The following is a 25,114-nucleotide window of genomic DNA, read 5'->3' as shown; positions in this document are numbered from 1 at the left end:
GTGATATAAAACATACCATTGATACACGGAGTATTTTAGAGGCAGAAAAAATGTGTGCAGCAAGCCATACACTGTTATTGAGAGACAACCTCACATTATTTCTATGACGAGAAGAAAGACTTACGCCAGTCTACTCGGTGCGGGGCCTCCAGGCTGCTGTGATGAACCTCACAGGTGAATGTGTCACTGCTCTGGATCTCTGTCTCCAGCATCACCAGAATCTGGAAAGTCCAATCTCCGTTCTTAAAAACCACAGATGATGTAACCAGCTCCGTCTCTTCCTGGTTGTTCCGGTACCATTTCACCTCCACCTCCGAGGGGTAGAAACCAAACACATTACACTGCAGGAGGTGGTGCACGGTGCTTGGCTCTTCATGTCGAGGTATCAGGGACACAACTATTTCAGGCTGAACTGGAATACAAAAGAAGAGAGAAGCTAGAGATAGAAACAGAATAAACTGCTGGAAGGGACCACTCGTCGTAGCGTGGCTTATGTTTTCTTATTGACATCTGTTTGACCAATTTCCATCTGAGATCCATTAATATAGATAGAAAAAAATCCGGACTTTGTTTTCTGTCTCAAATAACAGCCCTCAGATAGAAAAGGCTAAAACAGATGCTAAATGTGCATAAGTTAGCAAAACGGATGCTTAAAATACAGGATCCATTTTTTCTTTATTTTTCCTCCAGAAAAATTGAAAACTAAATGGTGATGTGAACCCGGCCTAACATGGCTGCTACAGTGGCAAGTTGGACCACTGTTGACCTTCATGTTCAGAGAGCGGATGGTGAGACTTGGCCCCTCTGGGTAAGCCCAATCGCCCAGAATTGCATCACTTGCTTGATTTTGCATTTTGGTCGCAACATGGGTTAAAATAACTTATTAGGGGATATATACTAAGAGACTTGCGACTATTTTAGGCATAAAATAGTGCAAAGTCCCCTTTTCTATCAGGCCGTGCGACAATATTTAGCCGCGTGGCCGGTTTTATTCTGTGTCCAATGTCCTTGGCAAATTTACTAACATTTATGCCTGGAAACATGGGCTGGTGTAGGTTTTATGTCAGTCAACAAGGACTGTCACAGATGCACCTAATTTATGACGAGGTGCACGCCTTTTGATAAATTAGACAAATCTACCGGCAGCACGGGAGGGGGATAAGAAACTAAGACCGGCGTAAAAAGCTGGTCTTAATAATAAGAGGGACTTTTCCATTCCTATTATCGTATTTTTCACCCTATAAGACGCACCTCTGTTTACTAAAATTCAAGGAAAGAGTTACTTTATAGGAATTAACTCTTTGACTCTACCTTTACTATTTTATTCTATTAGCTTTTATCATTTTTTTCTATGTACACATTTGCTTTATTAACCATTCTATACTTTCATAATATTTTCCCACCTATTATCAATAGCTTCTGCCTATCATCATTATGCTACCTATAATCTATACCTTTTTTTATAGTTATCTTGTCTATCACCAATAACTTTTTTTATAGGTACTTTCCTATCTATTATCAAACATGTTTTCCTATAGGTTCTATATTATCTTTTAAAATAACAATAAATCATTACCTATGACATACAATAAACAGACAATACCACAAAGGCTGTAAGCCAAAAGCCAGATATGAAAACCAACAACCTATCGATGAGACAGGTACAGTAAGCACACCTTACAATAGCAGCCTTCTAATTGTCCTAACATTATATCCTGCTGTCAGCGATGCAGTACAAGACATGGACCTCTTCTAGTCTGTGCCCTGGGCTCTATGCAGCGCTATAATAATGACAACAGCCTCTGATAGGCTACACAGGAACTACGAATAAAGCCTATTAGAGGAAACGGTGGGCCAAGGAGACATCGCTCCCGTGCCCCGTTGCAGCATTCGTCCTGAGTACAGCAATGCAGATGAATATGTAGAGATGAGCGTTTCCACAATGAAAGCGCTCATTGCCCATGGCCATTCTGCTGTCCCCCTCTTGCCCCTATCTGGTGCTGCCTGAGGCGATCACCTCACCTGGCTCATTGGTGGTGCACCCCTGTAAGTAAGAGCAAGAATGTCTGGGAAAACTGGGTTTTCCATGTCTGTTCATCAGCTAGGCACTTAAATGGGTTATCCAGGAAATTATAATGATAATCTATAATGATTATCACATCATCGGGGGCCCGAGTCCTGGCACCCAGGCCGATCAATTGTTTTAGGGAGCTGCTGCGATCACTAGAGCTCTGGTGTGCGCTGTGGACTCCCTGCAGCTCACCAAGCAACATGCCGTACATTGTATAGCATCTGTGCTTGGTATTGAAGCTCAGCCCCACTTACTTCAATGGGATAGAGTTGGAACTAGGCCATGTGACCAATATACAGTAACGTCACATAGTGAAAGAAGAGGCTGCGGCGCACACTGAATATCTGACCTCTTCTACAAAAGGAACCCCGCTGATTTGATATTGATGACCTATCCACAAGATAGGTCATCAATGGGTGATTGAGGCCTCTTTCACGCGGTCAGTATTTTTGCTTCAGTATTTGTAAGCCAAAACCAGGAGTGGGTCCAAAAGTGGGTCCAGGAGAAGAGGCAAACATATTTCTATTATACATTTTCTCTGTAGGTTCCACTCCTGGTTTTTGGTTGCAAATACTGACCAAATACTGATGCAAAACACTGACCATGTGAAAGAGGCTATATCCAGATCCTGCTAGTGAGGGAAACTAATATATAGTTAGTGGCCAGAAGGCCAAAGATTTTGTTTCTAAGGGCTCATGCACACAATGTGTTTTGCAGTGTGCAAAACATGGATACTCCCAAATAAAACGGATGACATCTGTGTGACATCCGTATTACATCCGTTTTTTAGATCCATTTTAACTAGGGATGAGCGAATTGACTTCAGATTCTTCATCCGAAGTCGATTCACATAAAACTTTGTTTAATACTGTACGGAGTGGGAATGTATTGGCTCCGATCAGCTGAAGTTATTACTTTGTGAAGTCTCGCGAGACTTTGTGAAATTACTTCGGAAATTCATTTCTACTGTAAAAAACCTTTGTACCGAACTCGGGTTCGGTTCCAAGGAACTATTTATGTGGGGACGAATTCATGATAATATCCAAGGAACAAAAAGAGAAAGATGAGGCAACTATAAAGAAGGTAGCACAGCATGGCCAATATTGTGAGGGTGTGTTATCTGGGCTTTGTTCTGTGGTTAGAGGTCAGTGGGGTTCCGACAAATTACTGGGCCCCAAAGCAAATTTTTGAACTGTGCTTCACCAACATCTTTGCCGCCCCTCCTCCCGTGCAACGTATATACTGTATATAATGTAGTACTGAGTCTGGGCCCTGCAGCAGCAGCTTCCTCTGCTTTCACTACAGCTACGCCCCTGGTCATAGTACAGGGTGTATCCTCACACAGGGAGGAGAGGAATACATCTGTTGTAGGACTCGTGTACACGAACGTGTGCCAGGCAGGCCTGTGCTGTGAACTGCAAATTTTGGTCTGCAATGCACAGGCACCGACCGTAGGGCTGCCATATGTAGACCCAGTCACTTGCATGCACTACTTTTCTGCGGTCGGAGGCACGGACAAAAAATCCACGGAAGCATTCCATAGTGCTTCCGTGCCTCCGTTCTGCAGGCCAGTGCCTGTATATTGTGGACCCGCTGTTTGCAGACTGCAATATGGGCACTGTCCGACAACGATCGTGTGCATGAGCCCGTAGACACAAAGGGTGAGGTGGTCCGTTCTGGGTTTGAGGTCTAGCCAACTGAGGTCCTGGAGACATCTGAGGAAAATTATGTGCCTAAGGGCTCATGCACATGGACTGCGGATCTGCAAAACACGTATACCGGCTGTGTGCACTTCGCATTTTGCAAAACAAAATGGCCGGCCCCTAATAGAACAGTCCTATCGTTGTACGTGATGCGGACAATAATAAGACATGTTCTATAATTTTGCAGATGGCACGGAATGGACGTCTGGATGCGGACACTACACATAGTGCTGTCCACATCTTTTGCGGCCCCACTGAAGTGAATGTGTCAGCATCCAAATCACAAAAAATGTGGACAAAAACCACGGTCTTGTGCATGAACGCTAAGGCCTCTTTTACACAGTCAATATGTGACATCAGTATTTGTTAGCTGTAGGAAGGCGCAAGGGTCCGTCATTGACTGAAGGTATGTGTCACCGAGATTCCTGGCCTCGGTGAGTTAAGAGCCGGTAATTTTAAGTGTCAGCGGCAGTTAGTGCTGTCTGACACTATTTGTTATTTAGTATGGCTGTAAAGCCGGTCCGGGCCGGCTCTTACTGGGAGCAGCCAAAGTGCAGGGTGGGTGGCTGCTCCCCACGCTCCAGGCCGGGTTTTGGCTGGGATATAAAAACCCACTCAGCAGTCTCAGCTGACTGGATTATCCTCCATCTGACAGTGGAGTGCTTTGTGCTGAGGTCTGAAGACCATGTGTCAGGCGAGCAGGCCGCCTTACAGCCTGCAAGTGGACTTTCTGAGGCTGAGCATTCAGCCGGGTGTGAACTGACACCTAGGATTCCAGGTGACCATTGTTTTGTCTTGCTGTGAACAAGCACAAAGACTATTATGTTATTATGTTTTGCTGTGTGTGAACAAGCACCAAGACTGTTGTGTTTTTGCTGAGTGTGAATAAAACACTGAAGTTGATTTACAACCTGGTTCCTTGCCTCTATACTGCATCCGCTAAGCTGCCTACCAGAGCGAATCCCCACATAGCCAAAACCTGGAATGAAAGATATAATAGAACTATGTGTGCCACTTATGTGTTTTGGACACACTCCTGGTTTTGGCTTACAAATACTGACTGTGTGAAAGAGGCCAAAGGGCGCCTTCACACGCTACGGATTTTGTTACCGAAATTTCCGCGACTGAAATTCAGTTCCATTCATGTGAATGGAGTGGAAAGAACAAGGATTTCTGCAAGGCCCATTCAGCTGAAAGGAACCGATTTTCAGTTGTGGAAATTTCTGCCACAAAATCTACAGCGTGTGAAGGCGCCCTAAGAGGGCCAATAAGTCACTGTTAGGGTCCATTCACACGTCCTGTTTTTTTTCATCCTAAAAAAAAGGTCCGTTTTTTGCGGATCCGTTGTTCCTGAAAATGTTTCCGTATGTCATCCGTTTTTTGCGGATCCGCAAAAAACGGAAACATGTATACATTTCAATAATCAAATAAAGTTGTTTGGATTTCTTTGAAAAAAAATTGAAAAAATAAAAATAAAAAAAAAATTTGTTATGTGTTTCCAGGAACGGAATCCGCAAAAAACGGATGACATACGGAATGACATCCGAATGTCATCCGTTTTTTGCGGATCCATTGACTTTGTATTGTACCAGGATCCGATTTTTCAGGACAAGCATAGGACATGTTTTATATTTAAACGGACATGCGGAACGGAACAACGGAAACGGACAGCACACATTGTGCTCTCCGATTTTTTCCAGGACCCATTGAAAATGAATGGGTCCAGATCTGGTCCTGATCTGTTCCTGAAAAAACGGAACAGATCAGGAAAGAAAAAACGGACGTGTGAATGGACCCTTAATTGGTCCAGGGGTAGATCCTGAAATGCCAGTCTGTATGTATGGGCTCATGCACACAAACTTTCTTTTTTGGTCTGCATCCGGGACCCATTCACTTCAGTGCACTGTCCGCATCAGTTTGTCTGTTCCATTGCATCCAAAACAATATAGAACATGTATTATTCTTGTCCACATTATGGAAAGGATAGGACTGTTCACTTATGGTGAGTGGGCTTATGCCGTTTGCTCAAAATGTACACTAATGCCTCTTGTACAGCATGCAGTACAATTAGGTCTAAGCATAGGATTGTGGATGTGCGATCCAGTTCTGTTTTTCTCCCCTTGATATATGACTGTTCAATTATGGGCTGGTATCCGTGTTTTGCAGATCCACAATTTGCGGACCGCAAACAGGCAACGGTCAAGTGCATGAGCACTAAGAAAACAAATCCCAGTGCGGAGACAAGACTGTACAGAAGTTTGTTATGTCACCAACATGGTTGAGTATTTGTGTTAGGGCTCATGCACACAACTGTATGTAAATTGCAGGCTGAAAAACACTCATTCGCAAAAATAAACGTATGACATCTATGTGTCATCCATGTTACATCAGTTTTCTTTGTGGATCCGTTGTAACAATGCAACAGACTTGCTGACATAAGGATACGGAATGCACATTGAGTCCTTTTCAGTTTTAGTTTTTTTTGTGGTCCTATTGAAATGAAAGGCAGCAAAAAAAAAAAAAAAGAACGGACACAGACAAAAAATATGTTTGTGTGCATGAGCCCTTAGTCTGAGACAAAAACTCAGTGTGAATTATACTATGTGTGTAAGGGCTGCATTCACATCCCCGTTTCTGAGGCCCAGCTGGCTGATCCGGTGCAAATGGTGGCGTCGGATAGATAAAGAACCATTGCATGCAACGGTTTTTGTCTAGATGAATGTCATGGATGTTGTAGGGGAGAACACCAAAAGACAACAAGACGGAAGGGAAAATACACTAGGCCTCACCGCTAGGGAAGGAAGAGGGTCACCACCTATAAAACCCTGCTCCTGGCCCTAACTCCTATCCGTATGGGCACCTCTTGATGGTAGAGATGCCCATACACAGAAACCTAGAAAACCCTGGTGGCCCTCGGATGCCCTAGACTTAATGACAGGGCAGAGACAACCCGCTCCTTCCCTGGTGATGGAACCAGCGTCTCACTGAGGCCTAGTAAACAGAGGGGGGGGGGGAATACAAAACACAAGCGGAACACTTAACTTCTAAGGATGATGGATGATCAGGACTTCAACTAGAACCACACTCCAGCTCTTACAACACCAAATGAAGCTATCCAGAGCAAGGAGTGATGGGTGAAGTCAAACTAAATAGCGGGAGGTAAAGGTCACATGATCCACACCTGAACAGGAGGTGTGGACATACAAGCAACACAGACAAAGTAAAACCAAAAGAGGCTGTCAGATCACTAATGAGCAGATAATCTTTCAGACCTTCTCAAACCTGTCACAGTACCCCCCCCCCCCCTTCTACGGGTGACCTCTGAGCACCCAGGACCGACCTTATCAGGATGAGCTCTGTGGAATGCTCTCACCAGACGACTAGCATTAACATCGGTCGCTGGCACCCACATCCTCTGGTCCGTACCCTCTCCAATAAACGAGATACTGGAGGGACCTCCGAAGAACTCGGGAGTCCACAATCCTGCTGATCTGAAATTCCAAATTGCCGTCCACCATGACAGGAGCGGGAGGCAAGGACTCAACAGGTTCAACACATTTCTTTAACAACGATTTATGAAATACGTTATGGATTTTTAATGCCTGAGGAAGTTCAAGACGGAAGGCTACAGGGTTAACAATGGCAGTGATCTTATATGGACCAATAAATCTTGGTCCCAACTTCCAAGAAGGTACCTTAAGTTTAATGTTTCTTGTAGACAGCCACACAGAATCACCCACTCTCAGGTCCGGACCACTCATACGTCTCCTGTCAGCCGCACGCTTATACAAACCGGATTCCCAAAAAGTTGGGACACTATACAAATCGTGAATAAAAACTGAATGCAATGATGTGGAGGTGCCAACTTCTAATATTTTATTCAGAATAGAACATAAATCACGGAACAAAAGTTTAAACTGAGAAAATGTACAATTTTAAGGGAAAAATAAGGGAATTTCATGGTGTCAACAAATCCCCAAAAAGTTGGGACAAGGCCATTTTCACCACTGTGTGGCATCTCCCCTTCCTCTTACAACACTCAACAGACGTCTGGGGACCGAGGAGACCAGTTTCTCAAGTTTAGAAATAGGAATGCTCTCCCATTCTTCTCTAATACAGGCCTCTAACTGTTCAATCGTCTTGGGCCTTCTTTGTTGCACCTTCCTCTTTATGATGCGCCAAATGTTCTCTATAGGTGAAAGATCTGGACTGCAGACTGGCCATTTCAGTACCCGGATCCTTCTCCTACGCAGCCATGATGTTGTGATTGATGCAGAATGTGGTCTGGCATTATCTTGTTGAAAAATGCAGGGTCTTCCCTGAAAGAGATGACGTCTGGATGGGAGCATATGTTGTTCTAGAACCTGAATATATATATATATATATATATATATATATATATATATATATATATATATATAATCTGCATTGATGGTGCCTTTCCAGACATGCAAGCTGCCCATGCCACACACACTCATGCAACCCCATACCATCAGAGATGCAGGCTTCTGAACTGAGCGTTGATAACAACTTGGGTTGTCCTTGTCCTCTTTGGTCCGGATGACATGCCGTCCCAGATTTCCAAAAAGAACTTCGAATCGTGACTCGTCTGCCACACTCCATTTTAAATGATCCCTGGCCCAGTGAAAACGCCTGAGCTTGTGGATCTTGCTTAGAAATGGCTTCTTCTTTGCACTGTAGAGTTTCAGCTGGCAACGGCGGATGGCACGATGGATTGTGTTCACTGACAATGGTTTCTGGAAGTATTCCTGAGCCCATTCTGTGATTTCCTTTACAGTAGCATTCCTGTTTGTGGTGCAGTGTCGTTTAAGGGCCCGGAGATCACGGGCATCCAGTATGGTTTTACGGCCTTGACCCTTACGCCCAGAGATTGTTCCAGATTCTCTGAATCTTCGGATGATGTTATGCACAGTTGATGATGATAGATGCAAAGTCTTTGCAATTTTTCGCTGGGTAACACCTTTCTGATATTGCTCCACTATCTTTCTGCGCAACATTGTGGGAATTGGTGATCCTCTAACCATCTTGGCTTCTGAGAAGCTCTTTTTATACCAAATCAAGTTGCCAATTGACCTAATTAGTGTTAATTGGTCTTCCAGCTTTTCGTTATGCTCAAATTTACTTTTTCCAGCCTCTTATTGCTACTTGTCCCAACTTTTTTGGGATTTGTTGACACCGTGAAAATTTGAATCAACGTATTTTTCCTTTAAAATGATACATTTACTCGGATTAAACGTTTGATCTGTCATCTACGTTCTATTACAAATAAAATATTGACATTTGCCATCTCCACATCATTGCATTCAGTTTTTATTCACAATTTGTTTAGTGTCCCAACTTTTTGGGAATCCGGTTTGTACCTGTTGCCCATCTTTTCCAGGTTATTTTAGATTTTCCGCCAAATAGAAGACAAAGAAGAGAAAAATCGTTCCTCCTGAGGAATGCCGGAATTATGAGCACCAGAAAATGTACCAAACTGTGGATGGAACCCATATGCCCCAAAAAACGGCGACTTATCAGTGGATTCCTGTCTACGGTTATTTTATAGCAAACTCAGCTAACAACAAAAATGAAGACCACTCTTCCTGATTCTCTGAAACAAAACATCTCAAGTAAGTCTCCAGATTCTGATTAGTGCACTCCGTCTGTCCGTTCGACTTAGGATGAAAAGCCGAAGAGAAGGACAATTGTACACCCAGACGAGTACTGAACGCTCTCCAGAATTTGTAAACAAACTAAGTCCCTCTATCAGACACCACATCAGAGGGAATGCCATGTAGTTTCACGATGTTGTCGACAAACACCTGCGCAAGAGTTTTAGCATTGGGTAGACTAGGTAATGCAATAAAGTGTGCCATTTTACTAAAACGATCGACAACCACCAGAATCACGGTCTTTCCTGAAGAATTCGGTAAATCCGTGATAAAATCCATAGACAAATGGGTCCAAGGTCTTGACGGGATGGGCAATGGAAGCAGAGATCCAGAAGGCCGAGTATGTGTCACCTTAGCACGTGCACAGGTACCACAAGCTGACACATAGTCCTCAATACACTTACGCAACCCCGGCCACCAGAATCTGCGAGAGATGAGATCGATAGTCGATCTGCTCCCAGGGTGCCCAGCAAGCACCGTACAGTGATCTTCCTCAAACACCTTGTGACGTAATTCGGGGGGAACAAACAATTTCCCTTGAGGACAAGAGTCCGGAGCATCCTCCTGTGCCTCCAACACCCTGGCCTCAAGAGCGGAAATAACTACCCCTTCAGATAAAATGGGACTAGGGTCATTAGACTCACGCCCCTAGGAAAGCTACGTGACAAAGTATCTGCCTTGACGTTCTTAACCCCAGGGCGGTAAGTGACGATGAAGTTAAATCTGGTGAAAAACAATGACCATCTGGCCTTCCTTGGGTTCAGTCGCTTAGCCGACTCCAAGTAGGCCAGATTCTTGTGATTCGTAATTACCGTAACAGGATGAATTGCTCCTTCCAACCAATGCCAGCATTCCTCGAATGCCAACTTAATGGCCAGCAATTCCCTATTCCCCACATCATAATTCCTTTCTGCAGTCGAGTTTTTTAGAGAAAAATGCACATGCGCGCCATTTACTGGGTGAAGGACCCTGCGACAATATTGCTCCTACCCCAACCTCTGACGCGTCAACCTCAACAATAAATGGCTGAGATACGTCCGGTTGCACCATTATAGGGGCCGAAGTAAAACATTCTTTCACAGCAGAAAAGGCCTGTAATGCCGCATCAGACCAGATAGAAATATCAGCACCCTTCCCAGTCAGGTCTGTTAAAGGTTTAACCACCGATGAATAGTTCAAGATAAATTTACGGTAGTAGTTGGTAAACCCCATAAACTGCATAAGCGCTTTCAGATTTTCGGGTCGATCTTCTCGGGATCCATACGAAAACCTGAGGATGAGAGCAGGTAACCCAGAAATTGCACTTCCTGTACAGCAAATACACACTTTTCCATCTTAGCATACAACTTATTCTCTCTTAGGATCTGTAATCACATGATCCTGATGAGTCTCCATATTAGGCGAATAAATTAGTATGTCATCAAGGTATACAACGACAAACCTCCCCACCAGATGATGAAAGATGTCATTGACAAAGTGTTGAAAAACCGCAGGAGCATTGGTTAACCCAAAGGGCATGACCAGGTTTTCAAAATGACCCTCAGGGGTATTAAATGCGGTCTTCCACTCATCCCCCTCCTTGATCCTTACCAGATTATATGCCCCCCTCAGATCCAATTTAGAGAACTCCTTGGCACCAACAATCTGACTAAACAAATCCGGAATCAAAGGAAGGGGGTAAGGATCACGGACGGTAATACGATTGAGCTCACGAAAGTCCAGACATGGTCTTAGGGTACCATCCTTTTTCTTTACATATTTTTCTTCAGATATTTAGGCCCCGGCACCCAGGCAGAGGAGAGAGGTCCCGTAACAGAGAATCTGTCTTCATGTCAGCAGAGAATCAGTCTGCATGTCATAGCAGAGAATCAGGCTTCACGTCAGCCACCAATGCAACAGTCCATTTTCATAAATTTAGGCCAAGCACCCAGGCAGAGGAGAGACGTCCCATAACAGAGAATCTGGCTTCATGTCAGCAGAGAATCAGTCTGCATGTCATAGCAGAGAATCAGGGTTCACGTCAGCCACCACTGAAACAGTCCATTTTCATAAATTTAGGCCAAGCACCCAGGCAGAGGAGAGAGGTCCCGTAACAGACAATCAGGCTTCACGTCAGCCACCAATGCAACAGTCCATTGTCAGATATTTAGGCCCAGCACCCAGGCAGAGGAGAGAGGTCCCGTAACAGAGAATCTGGCTTCATGTCAGCAGAGAATTAGTCTGCATGTCATAGCAGAGAATCAGGCTTCATGTCACCCAACATTGGAACAGTCCATTGGCATATATTTAGGCCCCGGCACCCAGACAGAGGAGAGGTTCATTCAAATTTAAGTAGCCTCGCAATATAATGGTAAAATGAAAATAAAAATAGGATTGAATGAGGAAGTGCCCTGGAGTACAATAATATATGGTTAAGGGGAGGTAGTTAATGTCTAATCTGGACAAGGGACGGACAGGTCCTGTGGGATCCATGCCTGGTTCATTTTTATGAACGTCAGCTTGTCCACATTGGCTGTAGACAGGCGGCTGCGTTTGTCTGTAATGACACCCCCTGCCGTGCTGAATACACGTTCAGACAAAACGCTGGCCGCCTGGCAGGCCAGCACCTCCAAGGCATAAAAGGCTAGTTCTGGCCACGTGGACAATTTAGAGACCCAGTAGTTGAATGGGGCCGAACAATCAGTCAGTACGTGGAGGGGTGTGCACACGTACTGTTCCACCATGTTAGTGAAATGTTGCCTCCTGCTAACACGTTGCGTATCAGGTGGTGGTGCAGTTAGCTGTGGCGTGTTGACAAAACTTTTCCACATCTCTGCCATGCTAACCCTGCCCTCAGAGGAGCTGGCCGTGACACAGCTGCCTTGGCGACCTCTTGCTCCTCCTCTGCCTTGGCCTTGGGCTTCCACTTGTTCCCCTGTGACATTTGGGAATTCTCTCAGTAGCGCGTCTACCAACGTGCGCTTGTACTCGCGCATCTTCCTATCACGCTCCAGTGCAGGAAGTAAGGTGGGCACATTGTCTTTGTAGCGTGGATCCAGCAGGGTGGCAACCCAGTAGTCCGCACACATTAAAATGTGGGCAACTCTGCTGTCGTTGCGCAGGCACTGCAGCATGTAGTCGCTCATGTGTGCCAGGCTGCCCAGGGGTAAGGACAAGCTGTCCTCTGTGGGAGGCGTATCGTCATCATCCTGCCTTTCCCCCCAGCCACGCACCAGTGATGGACCCGAGCTGCGTTGGGTGCCACCCCGCTGTGACCATGCTTCATCTTCATCCTCCTCATCCTCGTCCTCCAGTAGTGGGCCCTGGCTGGCCACATTTGTACCTGGCCTCTGCTGTTGCCAAAAACCTCCCTCTGAGTCACTTCGAAGAGACTGGCCTGAAAGTGCTAAAAATGACCCCTCTTCCTCCTCCTCCTGGGCCACCTCCTCTTCCATCATCGCCCTAAGTGTTTTCTCAAGGAGACATAGAAGTGGTATTGTAACGCTGATAATGGCGTCATCGCCACTGGCCATGTTGGTGGAGTACTCGAAACAGCGCAACAGGGCACACAGGTCTCGCATGGAGGCCCAGTCATTGGTGGTGAAGTGGTGCTGTTCTGTAGTGCGACTGACCCGTGCGTGCTGCAGCTGAAACTCCACTATGGCCTGCTGCTGCTCGCACAGTCTGTCCAGCATGTGCAAGGTGGAGTTCCACCTGGTGGGCACGTCGCATATGAGGCGGTGAGCGGGAAGGCCGAAGTTACGCTGTAGCGCAGACAGGCGAGCAGCGGCAGGATGTGAACGCCGGAAGTGCGAACAGACGGCCCGCACTTTATGCAGCAGCTCTGACATGTCGGGGTAGTTGTGAATGAACTTCTGCACCACCAAATTCAGCACATGCGCCAAGCAAGGGATGTGCGTCAAACTGGCTAGTCCCAGAGCTGCAACGAGATTTCGCCCATTATCACACACCACCAGGCCGGGCTTGAGGCTCACCGGCAGCAACCACTCGTCGGTCTGTTGTTCTATACCCTGTCAAAACTCCTGTGCGGTGTGGGGCCTGTCCCCCAAACATATGAGTTTCAGAATGGCCTGCTGACGTTTACCCCGGGCTGTGGTGAAGGTGTGTGGCTGACTAGATGAGCAGGTGGAAGAAGAGGAGGAGGAAGTCGAGTAGGAGGAGGTGGCAAAGAATGTTGCCCTGTGATCCTTGGCGGCGGAAGGACGTGCGCCAAACAGCTCTCCGCCTGGGGCCCAGCTGCCACTACATTTACCCAGTGTGCAGTTAGGGAGATATAGCGTCCCTGGCCGTACTTACTGGTCCACGTATCTGTGGTTAGGTGGACCTTGCCACAGATGGCGTTGCGCAGTGCACACTTGATTTTATCGGATACTTGGTTGTGCAGGGAAGGCACGGCTCTCTTGGAGAAGTAGTGCCGGCTGGGAACAACATACTGTGGGACAGCAAGCGACATGAGCTGTTTGAAGCTGTCTGTGTCCACCAGCCTAAATGACAGCATTTCATAGGCCAGTAGTTTAGAAATGCTGGCATTCAGGGCCAGGGATTGAGGGTGGCTAGGTGGGAATTTACGCTTTCTCTCAAATGTTTGTGAGATGGAGAGCTGAACGCTGCCGTGTGACATGGTTGAGATGCTTGGTGACGGAGGTGGTGGTGGTGTTGGTGGTACATCCCCTGTTTGCTGGGCGGCAGGTGCCAACGTTCCTCCAGAGGCGGAGGAAGAGGCCGAGGCGGCAGCAGCAGAAGAGGCCGAGGCGGCAGCAGCAGAAGAGGTAGCAGGGGGAGCCTGAGTGACTTCCTTGGTTTTAAGGTGTTTACTCCACTGCAGTTCATGCTTTGCATGCAGGTGCCTGGTCATGCAGGTTGTGCTAAGGTTCAGAACGTTAATGCCTCGCTTCAGGCTCTGATGGCACAGCGTGCAAACCACTCGGGTCTTGTCGTCAGCACATTGTTTGAAGAAGTGCCATGCCAGGGAACTCCTTGAAGCTGCCTTTGGGGTGCTCAGTCCAAGATGGCGGCGGTCAGTAGCAGGCGGAGTCTCTTGGCGGCGGGTGTTCTGCTTTTGCCCACTGCTCCCTCTTTTGCTACGCTGTTGGCTCGGTCTCACCACTGCCTCTTCCTCCGAACTGTGAAAGTCAGTGGCACGACCTTCATTCCATGTGGGGTCTAGGACCTCATCGTCCCCTGCATCGTCTTCCACCCAGTCTTGATCCCTGACCTCCTGTTCAGTCTGCACACTGCAGAAAGACGCAGCAGTTGGCACCTGTGTTTCGTCATCATCAGGGACATGCTGAGGTGGTATTCCCATGTCCTCATCATCAGGAAACATAAGTGGTTGTGCGTCAGTGCATTCTATGTCTTTCACCGCTGGGGAAGGGCTAGGTGGATGCCCTTGGGAAACCCTGCCAGCGGAGTCTTCAAACAGCATAAGAGACTGCTGCATAACTTGAGGCTGAGACAGTTTCCCTGGTATGCATGGGGGTGATGTGACAGACTGATGGGGTTGGTTTTCAGGCGCCATCTGTGCGCTTTCTGCAGAAGACTGGGTGGGAGATAATGTGAACGTGCTGGATCCACTGTCGGCCACCCAATTGACTAATGCCTGTACCTGCTCAGGCCTTACCATCCTTAGAACGGCATTGGGCCCCACCATATATCGCTGTAAATTCTGGCGGCTACTGGGACCTGAGGTAGTTGGTTCACTAGGACGTGTGGATGTGGCAGAACGGCCACGTCCTCTCCCAGCACCAGAGGGTCCACTAACACCACCACGACCATGTCCACGTCCGTGTCCCTTACTAGATGTTTTCCTCATTGTTATCGTTCACCACAACAACAAAAATATTATTTGGCCCAATGTATTGTATTCAAATTCAGCTGAATATAAATTTGAGGCATAGTATTTAGGCGCTGGGTGACCGGTATAGATTTACTGACAGAATTAGACTTGGAAATGCACAGTAGCGTGTGTGTGAAGTTATTCTGAATGACCCTATGTGCACCTTGAATATTATATACCCTTTTAGGGATAGATTTCAAATAGCTCTGATATAGCAGAAACCACTAAATTATGAAATTGCTAAATTGGGAATTGTATTTCAACCCAGAACAAAAAAATGTGCTTTGACGGACACTAAATAACTTGCCCAGCCAGAACAGTACAGCGGTAACGACAGATTTAGCACTTGGTGTGACAGCTTCACCCTGATGTAGGCTTTAGCCAAAAAACAACCACACCATTGAGGGTTAAATGCACTTGGTGACGGGCGCAGCTTGCCCCTGATGTAGTATATGGCCAAAAAATAAACAGACTATTGCTGGTTAAATGCACTTGGTGTGACAGCTTCACCCTGATGTAGGCTTTAGCCAAAAAACAACCACACCATTGAGGGTTAAATGCACTTGGTCGCAGCTTGTGCTGGCGCACCACAAGACACAAAATGGCCGCCGATCACCCCAGAAAAAAGTGACTGACAAACGGTCTGGGCAGCCTAAAAACAGTGAGCAATTGAGTATCAGCAGCTCAATGACCCACAGCTGCAGATTGATCAATAATCAAGTCCTTTGGAGGAGTTAATCTGCCTAATCTCGCCCTACTGTCGCAGCCGCAACCTCTCCCTACGCTAATCAGAGCAGAGTGACGGGCGGCGCTATGTGACTCCAGCTTAAATAGAGGCTGGGTCACATGGTGCTCTGGCCAATCACAGCCATGCCAATAGTAGGCATGGCTGTGACGGCCTCTTGGGGCAAGTAGTATGACGCTTGTTGATTGGCTGCTTTGCAGCCTTTCAAAAAGTGCCAAGAAAGCGTCACAAAAGCGCCAAGAAAGCGACGAACACCGAACCCAAACTTTTACGAAAATGTTCGGGTCCGTGTCACGGACACCCCAAAATTCGGTACGAACCCGAACTATACAGTTCGAGTTCGCTCATCCCTAGTGCTAAGTCAATTGCAAAGACAGAAATACTATTCTCTAATGCATTAGTAGTCAACCCGTGAATGCGTACAAACTGTCCATCAATCAAGTTAACTCCTGCCCCACTGTCGATAAATGCTTTGATTTTCACAGTTTTGGACTCTAGCGCCACCTCGGCTGACAGGAGAAAACGGATACTACCAGTAAAAGACAAAAGTAGGTTTTCTTGCTGCCCACCCACACTACCAATAGTAATTTGGGGATTAAACTCCTTTTTCCTTTTGTTTACACCTTGATGCTGCAAGTACGGACGAATATTCACAAAATGTCACTTCTTGCAACAACAAAAGCAGACTCCTTTCACATGACCCAAGCTTTTGCCAGTAGTTCCAGGAGTAGCTCCTCCTAACTGCATAGGCTCATCACAAGGCACGACCACCCGTGTCTCTCCACCATAAGTGTCAAAGGAAGCAGTACCCTTATTGGACAGTACGTTCTGAGGCCTCATGCACACGACCGTTGTGTGCATCCGTGGCCGTTGTGCCGTTTTCCGTTTTTTTTCGCGGACCCATTGACTTTCAATGGGTCCGTGGAAAAATCTGAAAATGCACCGTTTTGCAGCCGAGGCCGTGATCCGTGTATCCTGTCCGTCAAAAAAATATGACCTGTCCTATTTTTTTGACGGACAACGGTTCACGGACCCATTCAAGTCAATGGGTCTGTGAAAGAACACGGATGCACACAAGATTGGCATCCGTGTCTGTGATCCGTGGCCGTAGGTTGCTTTCATACAGACGGATCCGAAGATCCGTCTGCATAAAAGCTTTTTCTGATCTAAGTTTTCACTTCGTGAAAACTCATTTCCGACAGTATATTCTAACACAGAAGCGTTCCCATGGTGATGGGGACGCTTCTAGTTAGAATACACTGCAAACTTTGTACAAGACTGCCCCCTGCTGCCTGGCAGCACCCGATCTCTTACAGGGGGATATGATAGCACAATTAACCCCTTCAGGTGCGGCACCTAAAGGGGTTAATTGTACTATCATATTCCCCTGTAAGAGTTCAGGGCTGCCAGGCAGCAGGGGGCAGACCCCCCCCCTCCCCAGTTTGAATATCGTTGGTGGCACAGTGTGCGCCCACCATTGCCCCCCCTTCCTCCCTCTATAGTTAAAAATCGTTGGTGGCACAGTGTGCACCCACCATCGCCCCCCCCTTCCCTCCCTCTAATGTTAGAAATCGTTGGTGGCACAGTGTGCGCCCACCATCGGCCCCCCCTCTCTCTATAGTAGTAACAACCATTGGTGGCAGTGTGCGGCCTCCCATTCCCCCCCCTCCCCATCATTGGTGGCAGCGGAGTTCCGATCGGAGTCCCAGTTTAATCGCTGGGGCTCCGATCGGTAACCATGGCAACCAGGAAGCTACTGCAGCCCTGGTTGCCATGGTTACTTAGCAATAGTACAACAGTAGAAGATTCATACTTACCTGCTTGCTGCTGCGATGTCTGTGACCGGCCGGGAGCTCCTCCTACTGGTAAGTGACAGTTCTTTAGCAATGCGCCGCACAGACCTGTCACTTACCAGTAGGTGGAGCTCCCGGCCGGTCACAGACATCGCAGCAGCAAGCAGGTAAGTATGAATCTTCTACAATTGTACTATTGCTAAGTAACCATGGCAACCAGGGATGCAGTAGCTTCCTGGTTGCCATGGTTACTGATCGGAGCCCCAGCGATTAAACTGAGACTCCGATCGGAACTCCGCTGCCACCAATGATGGGGGGGGGGGGGAGATGGGAGGCCGCACACTGCCACCAATGTTGTTACTGCTATAGAGGGGGGGGGGCGATGGTGGGCGCACACTGTGCCACCAACGATTTATTACAATAGAGGGAGGGAGGGGGGGCGATGGTGGTCGCACACTGTGCCACCAACGATTTATTACAATAGAGGGAGGGGGGGGCGATGTGGGGCGCACACTGTGCCACCAACGATTTATAACAATAGAGGGAGGAAAGGGGGGGCCCGATGGTGGGCGCACACTGTGCCCAGGGCCGGCTCCAGGTTCATGTGGGCCCTTGGGCGATAAATCCCAGTGGGCCCCCGTGAGGCATTTTTTTACATTGACATGTCCCCCTGTGGCTCCCACACGGTATAATGACCCCCAGTGACCCCTATACAGTATAATGACTACTAGTGGCCCTTCACACAGTATAATGACTACTAGTGGCCCTTCACACAGTATAATGACTACTAGTGGCCCTTCACACAGTATAATGACTACTAGTGGCCCTTCACACAGTATAATGAACCCCCAATTCCCCCCCCCCCCCACTGTATTATGACCACCTGTGGCCCTGCATTCAGAATAATAACCCCCAGTCGCCCCCATTCAGAATAATGACCCCCAGTGGCCCCCACACTGGGGGAATACTGTATGGAGGGGGCTCTGGGGGTCATTATACTAAATGGGGGACACTGAGGGTCATTATACTATGTAAAGGGCCCTCACAGTATAATGACCCCACAGTGACCCTCCATGCAGAATAATGACCCCCAGTCGCCCCCACACTGGGGGTTATACTGTATGGAGGGGGCACGAGGGGTTATTATATTTAATGGGGGCTCTGGTGGTCATTATGCTAAATGGAGGGTCAATGGGGATCGTTATACTAAATGGGGGGCACTGGGAGTCATTATACTGTGTAAGGGGCCCTCACAGTGTGATGAATGACCCCCCAGTGGCCCCCTCACATACCTATCATTGCAGGGGAGCTGGTGGTCCTGTCCATCACTAACCGCAGCTCCCTGCGCTCCTTCTCTCCGGCGGCCGCTGCAGCAGTGAGCCAGGCCTGGAGGAGAGAAGGAGATGTGCAGTGATGTAGCTAGAACTGACTGGGCCCCACAGCAAATTTTAGTACGCCCCCCTCCCCCCCCAATGTGTGTTCACATCACGTTTTTCCTATCGGTTTGATGTATACAAATGTGCAGCACTCCACGTTTTTGTATCCTGCAGAGTCAAGTAAAAAATGCACACGTTAACGTATATGTTTTTTTACAATGGAACTGTATGGTGAACGGACGCCACTGTGCGGCATCAGTCTGAGGCATCTGGTAACGCATATATTTTTGGTATACATTAAATGGATGGCACAAATGGGATGTGAACCCGGCCCTAGTGTCAGAATAAGCCCCAGTACACCGCGGAGCAGCGTGGCGGAGAGGGGAGGCCACCATGTACTGACAGAGCGCTACCTGGTCCTAGTGGTCAGGGGTGAGGACTGTGTTTCCCAAGGATCATTTTCTACTGGGAAATACAGGGCACAGTATAATACACTAGAATCTATATAATATAAAGATATTAGCCCTACCCCCGAATAATAATACAATTAGGGGGTCATTTATTACATAGAAATACGTCTATGTTAGGCTACTTTCACACTTGCGTTCGGGGCTCCGCTTGTGAGTTCCGTTTGAAGGCTCTCACAAGCGGCCCCGAATACGTCCAGCCCTAATGCATTCTGAGTGGATGCGGATCCGCTCAGAATGCATCAGTCTGGCACCGTCTGTCCTCCGCTCAGCAGGCGGACACCTGAATGCTGCTTGCAGCGTTCGGGTGTCCGCCTGGCGGTGCGGAGGCAAACAGATCCGTCCAGACTTACAATGTAAGTCAATGGGGACGGATCCGTTTGAAGTTGACACAATATGGCTCAATTTTCAAACGGATCCGTCCCCCATTGACTTTCAATGTAAAGTCTAAACAGATCCGTTTGCATTATCATGCAAACGTATACGTTCTGAACGGATGTAAGCGTTTGCATTATAGGTGCGGATCCGTCTGTGCAGATACCAGACGAATCCGCACCTAAACGCAGGTGTGAAAGTAGCCTTAGGCGTATTTCTGACACAGATTGTGGCACAAAGGTCCTTAGCACCGCAATCTGTATCTTTTCCCGCTCATGCCAGGTCTAAAAAAGGATGGCGTGGGCAGGGAAAGGGATACAGTTATGGCCATGCAGTTATTGGATACCACCGCCATATAGTGATAACACCGCCATACAATGATAAAACCACCATACAGTGACCGGATAAAAGGGTATAAGAGGGCACAGTACAGGGAATGACTATGGACACTGGACAGGGTGTGGTAAGAGGGCACAATGCAGGGTATAAAGGGGCACAGTACGGGGTGGGGGGCACAGTCACATGACCCTGTGACGTTAGAAGGTCCTTATGGTGAATGCTGTTCAGATGCCACCATAATGAGAGGCAGATGAGTGAGACAGGGGCCCTGGGTGGACAGGAGGGGTGGACACAGCAAGTAGGGGGAAGGGGCTCTGAGGGGGATTCATACAAGAAGTAGGGGCAGGAGGTCTGTGCAGGGCAGCAACAGGAGATAGGAGGGTGAAACAGGAGCTCTGGATACATGAGGGAGGAAAGGAGACAGCAGGGGCCCCATGAGGATGAGATAGGACAGGATATGGGGGGGGAAGGGCAGGTGTCATGGGGGCAAACTTCTTAATGAAATAGTAACACAACTAAATAGCATGAAGCAGCAGCCGATCGAAGAGACCCCCCCCCCTTCTGTCCCACAGACAAGAGACATTCACAGTGCAGACTGCAGACTCACTCACAGACTGTCTACACACTTCTCTGCTCCAGCTCCAGCCCTCCGGTCTCTCTCCTCAGGCAGCATGTGTAGAGGGGGTGTGGTCTGAGTCTCTGCAGCTCAGAGGGCCCCACCAAAGGGGTACTGCGTAACTGAAATAACAGCAGTGAGAGCTCCCATCTGTATTGATGGAAGTGCTCATAGCAGCTCAGTGGGCCCCCCCAGGAGCATTGGGCCCCGGCACTTGCCCGGGGATGCCGGGTTATGACGCCGGCCCTGACTGTGCCACCAACGATATTCAAACTGGGGAGGGGGGGGGTCTGCCCCCTGCTGCCTGGCAGCCCTGATCTCTTACAGGGGGATATGATAGTACAATTAACCCCTTCAGGTGCGGCACCTGAGGAGTTAATTGTGCTGATCACGGCCCCCTGTAAGAGATCGGGTGCTGCCAGGCAGCAGGGGGCAGTCATGTACACAGTTTTTCAGTATATTCTAACCTGAAGCGTCCCCATCACCATGGGAACGCCTCTGTGTTAGAATATACTGTCGGAAATGAGTTTTACGATGTAGCTCATATCCGACAGTATATTCTAACGTAGAGGCGTTCCCATGGTGATGGGGACGCTTCAAGTTATGTTCGGGTGTCCGCCTGGCCGTGCGGAGGCAAGCGGATCCGTCCAGACTTATAATGTAAGTCAATGGGGACGGATCCGTTTGAAGATGACACACTGTGGCTCAATTTTCAAACGGATCCGTCCCCCATTGACTTTCAATGTAAAGTCTGGACGGATCCGTCTGAGGCTATTTTCACACTTAGAAATGTTTTAACAATATAATGCAGACGGATCCGCTCTGAACGGAGCCACCGTCTGCATTATGAACACAAGTGTGAAAGTAAAGGGACTCCTGACTTTACATTGAAAGTCAATGGGGACGGATCCGTTTGCAATTGCACCATATTGTGTCAACGTCAAACGGATCCGTCCCCATTGACTTGCATTGTAATTCAGGATGGATCAGTTTGGCTCCGCACGGCCAGGCGGACGCCAAAACGACTTTTTTTTCATGTCCGTGGATCCTCCAAAAATCAAGGAAGACCCACGGACGAAAAAACGGTCACGGATCACGGACCCACGGACCCCGTTTTTGCGGACCGTGAAAAAATACTGTCGTGTGCATGAGGCCTGAAGGTGAGGAACCCTAGACCCCTTCCTTTAGGCGTCTATCAAGACGTACAGCAAGGGACATAGCTGCTTCCAATAACTCAGGATTTTCATGAAAAGCCAATGCGTCCTGCAGTCTCTCAGAGAGACCCTGGCAGAATTGGCTACGGAGAGCAGAATCGTTCCACTCTGTATCCGTAGCCCATCTCCTAAATTCAGAGCAAAAGGTCTCCACAGAACGTTCTCCCTGCCGCAAACCCCGTAACTTGGTCTCGACCTGAGAAATCCGATCCGGGTCATCATAGATAAGACCCAAGGCTCTAAAGAATTTATCTACCGACCGGAGGGACGGTGATCCGGTCGGCAGAGAAAAAGCCCAAAATTGGGCGTCCTCTTTAAACACTTCAGCCCCCCTAGCTTAAACCCCCTTAATGACCAGATCACTTTTTACACTTCTGCACTACACTACTTTCACCGTTTATTGCTCGGTCATGCAACTTACCACCCAAATGAATTTTACCTCCTTTTCTTCTCACTAATAGAGCTTTCATTTGGTGGTATTTCATTGCTGCTGACATTTTAACTTTTTTTTGTTATTAATCGAAATTCTATATACATTTTTCTCTAAATATATTGTTCTACATGTCTTTGATCAAAAAAAAATGCAATAAGTGTATATTTATTGGTTTGTGCAAAAGTTATAGCGTTTACAAACTATGGTACAAAAATGTGAATTTCCGCATTTTGAAGCAGCTCTGACTTTCTGAGCACCTGTCATGTTTCCTGAGGTTCTACAATGCCCAGACAGTAGAAACACCCCACAAATGACCCCATTTTGGAAAGTAGACACCCTAAGGTATTCGCTGATGGGCATAGTGAGTTCATGGCAGTTTTTATTTTTTGTCACAAGTTAGCGGAAAATTATTATTATTATTAAAAAAAAAAAAATTCTTACAAAGTCTCATATTCCACTAACGTGACAAAAAATAAAATTTTACATGAACTCACCATACCCCTCACGGAATACCTTGGGGTGTCTTCTTTCCAAAATGGGGTCACATGTGGGGTATCTATACTGCCCTTGCATTTTAGGGGCCCTAAAGCGTGAGAAGTAGTTTGGAATCCAAATGCGTAAAAATGCCCTGCAAAATCCTAAAAGTACTCATTGGAATTTGGGCCCCTTTGCGCATCTAGGCTGCAAAAAAGTGTCACACATGTGGTATCGCCGTACTCAGAAGAAGTAGGGCAATGTGTTTTGGGGTGTATTTTTACATATACCCATGCTGGGTGAGATAAATATCTCTGTAAAAGACAACTTTTTCCATTTTTTTTACACAGTTGTCATTTTACAGAGATATTTCTCTTACCCAGCATGGGTATATGTAAAAATACACCGCAAACCACATTGCCCTACTTCTCCTGAGTACGGCGATACCACATGTGTGACACTTTTTTGCAGCCTAGGTGCGCAAAGGGGCCCAAATTCCAATGAGTACTTTTAGGATTTCACAGGGCATTTTTACGCATTTGGATTCCAAACTACTTCTCACGCTTTAGGGCCCCTAAAATGCCAGGGCAGTATAAATACCCCACAAGTGACCCCATTTTGGAAAGAAGACACCCCAAGGTATTCTGTGAGGGGCATGGCGAGTTCCTAGAATATATATTTTTTTTTGGGCACAAGTTAGCGGAAAAAGTTTTTTTTCTTTTTCTTACAAAGTCTCATATTCCACTAACTTGTGACAAAAAATAAAATTTTACATGAACTCACCATGCCCCTCACAGAATACCTTGGGGATGTCTTCTTTCCAAAATGGGGTCACATGTGGGGTATTTAAACTGCCCTGGCATTTTAGGGGCCCTAAAGCGTGAGAAGAAGTCTGGAATATAAATGTCAAAATTTTACGCATTTGGATTCCGTGAGGGGTATGGTGTGTTCATGTGAGATTTTATTTTTTGTCACAAGTTAATGGAATATGAGACTTTGTAAGAAAAAACTAAAAAACAAACAAAAAAAAAACAATTTCCGCTAACTTGTGCCCAAAAAAAAAAAATCTTCTATGAACTCGCCATGCCCCTCAAAAATGATCTTTACGGTGTTTTTGCAGTGATCAGAAAAAAAATAATTCTGTCACTGCAGTGGGGCGGACTGAACGCAAGTGTGCGCACAAGATCAGGCCTGATCGGGCAAACACTGCGTTTTTTGTAGAGCCTATAGAACTTGTCCTATTCTTGTCCGCAATTGCGGACAAGAAAAGGCATTTTCAATATAGTTCTGGCAATGTGCGGATCCGCAAAATGCGGAAAGCACATTGCCGGTGTCCGTGTTTTGCAGATCTGCGGTGTCAGTGTTTTGCGGATCCGCGGATCCGCAAAACACATACGGACGTCTGAATGGAGCCTTACAGGGGGGTGATCAATGACAGGGGGGTGATCAGGGGTTAATAAGTGACAGGGGGGGTATAGTGTAGTGTGGTGCTTGGTGCTACTTATTACAGAGCTGCCTGTGTCCTCTGGTGGTTGATCCAAGCAAAAGGGACCACCAGAGGACCAGGTAGCAGGTATATCAGACGCTATTAACAAAACAGCATCTGATATACCTTTCGAGGGTTAAAAAAAATCTACATCGCCGCTGGCAGGGCGTAGATCAACTTGTTTACCTTCCGATCCTGTGAACGCGCGCTCCTGTGTGCGCATCGGCGCGTCCAGGAGGAATAACAGGGCTGCCGCCAGGATGCAATCCTGCGTTCGGCGGTCCTGAGGCGGTTGAGTAAAGAAATAATCATACCCACACGTTGACACTCATCACCAGAAGAGTATGGACGAAGCCTAAAGTACAATTTACATGACTCCCTGAACCGGATGAAATTGTCACTACCCCCAGAAAACCTGTCCGGGAGAGCTACCTTTGGTTCAGGGCAGGCCTGGAACCCACCACCGGAACCAGCAGCCTGTGGGCTCTGAATCTGCAAAACCATCGCACGG

The 25,114-nt window shown here is 47.3% G+C and overlaps 1 protein-coding gene across 1 annotated transcript in view; it reads right to left on the bottom strand.

Moving 5' to 3' along the window:
- The window catches only part of LOC122919317 (H-2 class II histocompatibility antigen, E-S beta chain-like), a 92,199-nt gene that overhangs the window by 3,379 nt on the left and 63,706 nt on the right, over positions 1-25,114 (bottom strand). The window contains exon 3 of the mRNA XM_044268268.1: positions 125-412. Coding sequence (XP_044124203.1) covers positions 125-412 — 288 coding nt within the window. The remainder of the gene's footprint in view (positions 1-124; positions 413-25,114) is intronic.

This window comes from Bufo gargarizans, chromosome 9 (assembly GCF_014858855.1).
Source record: "Bufo gargarizans isolate SCDJY-AF-19 chromosome 9, ASM1485885v1, whole genome shotgun sequence".
Classification (NCBI taxonomy): Eukaryota; Metazoa; Chordata; class Amphibia; order Anura; family Bufonidae; genus Bufo; species Bufo gargarizans.
This window is presented reverse-complemented; position numbering and strand designations above follow the sequence as displayed.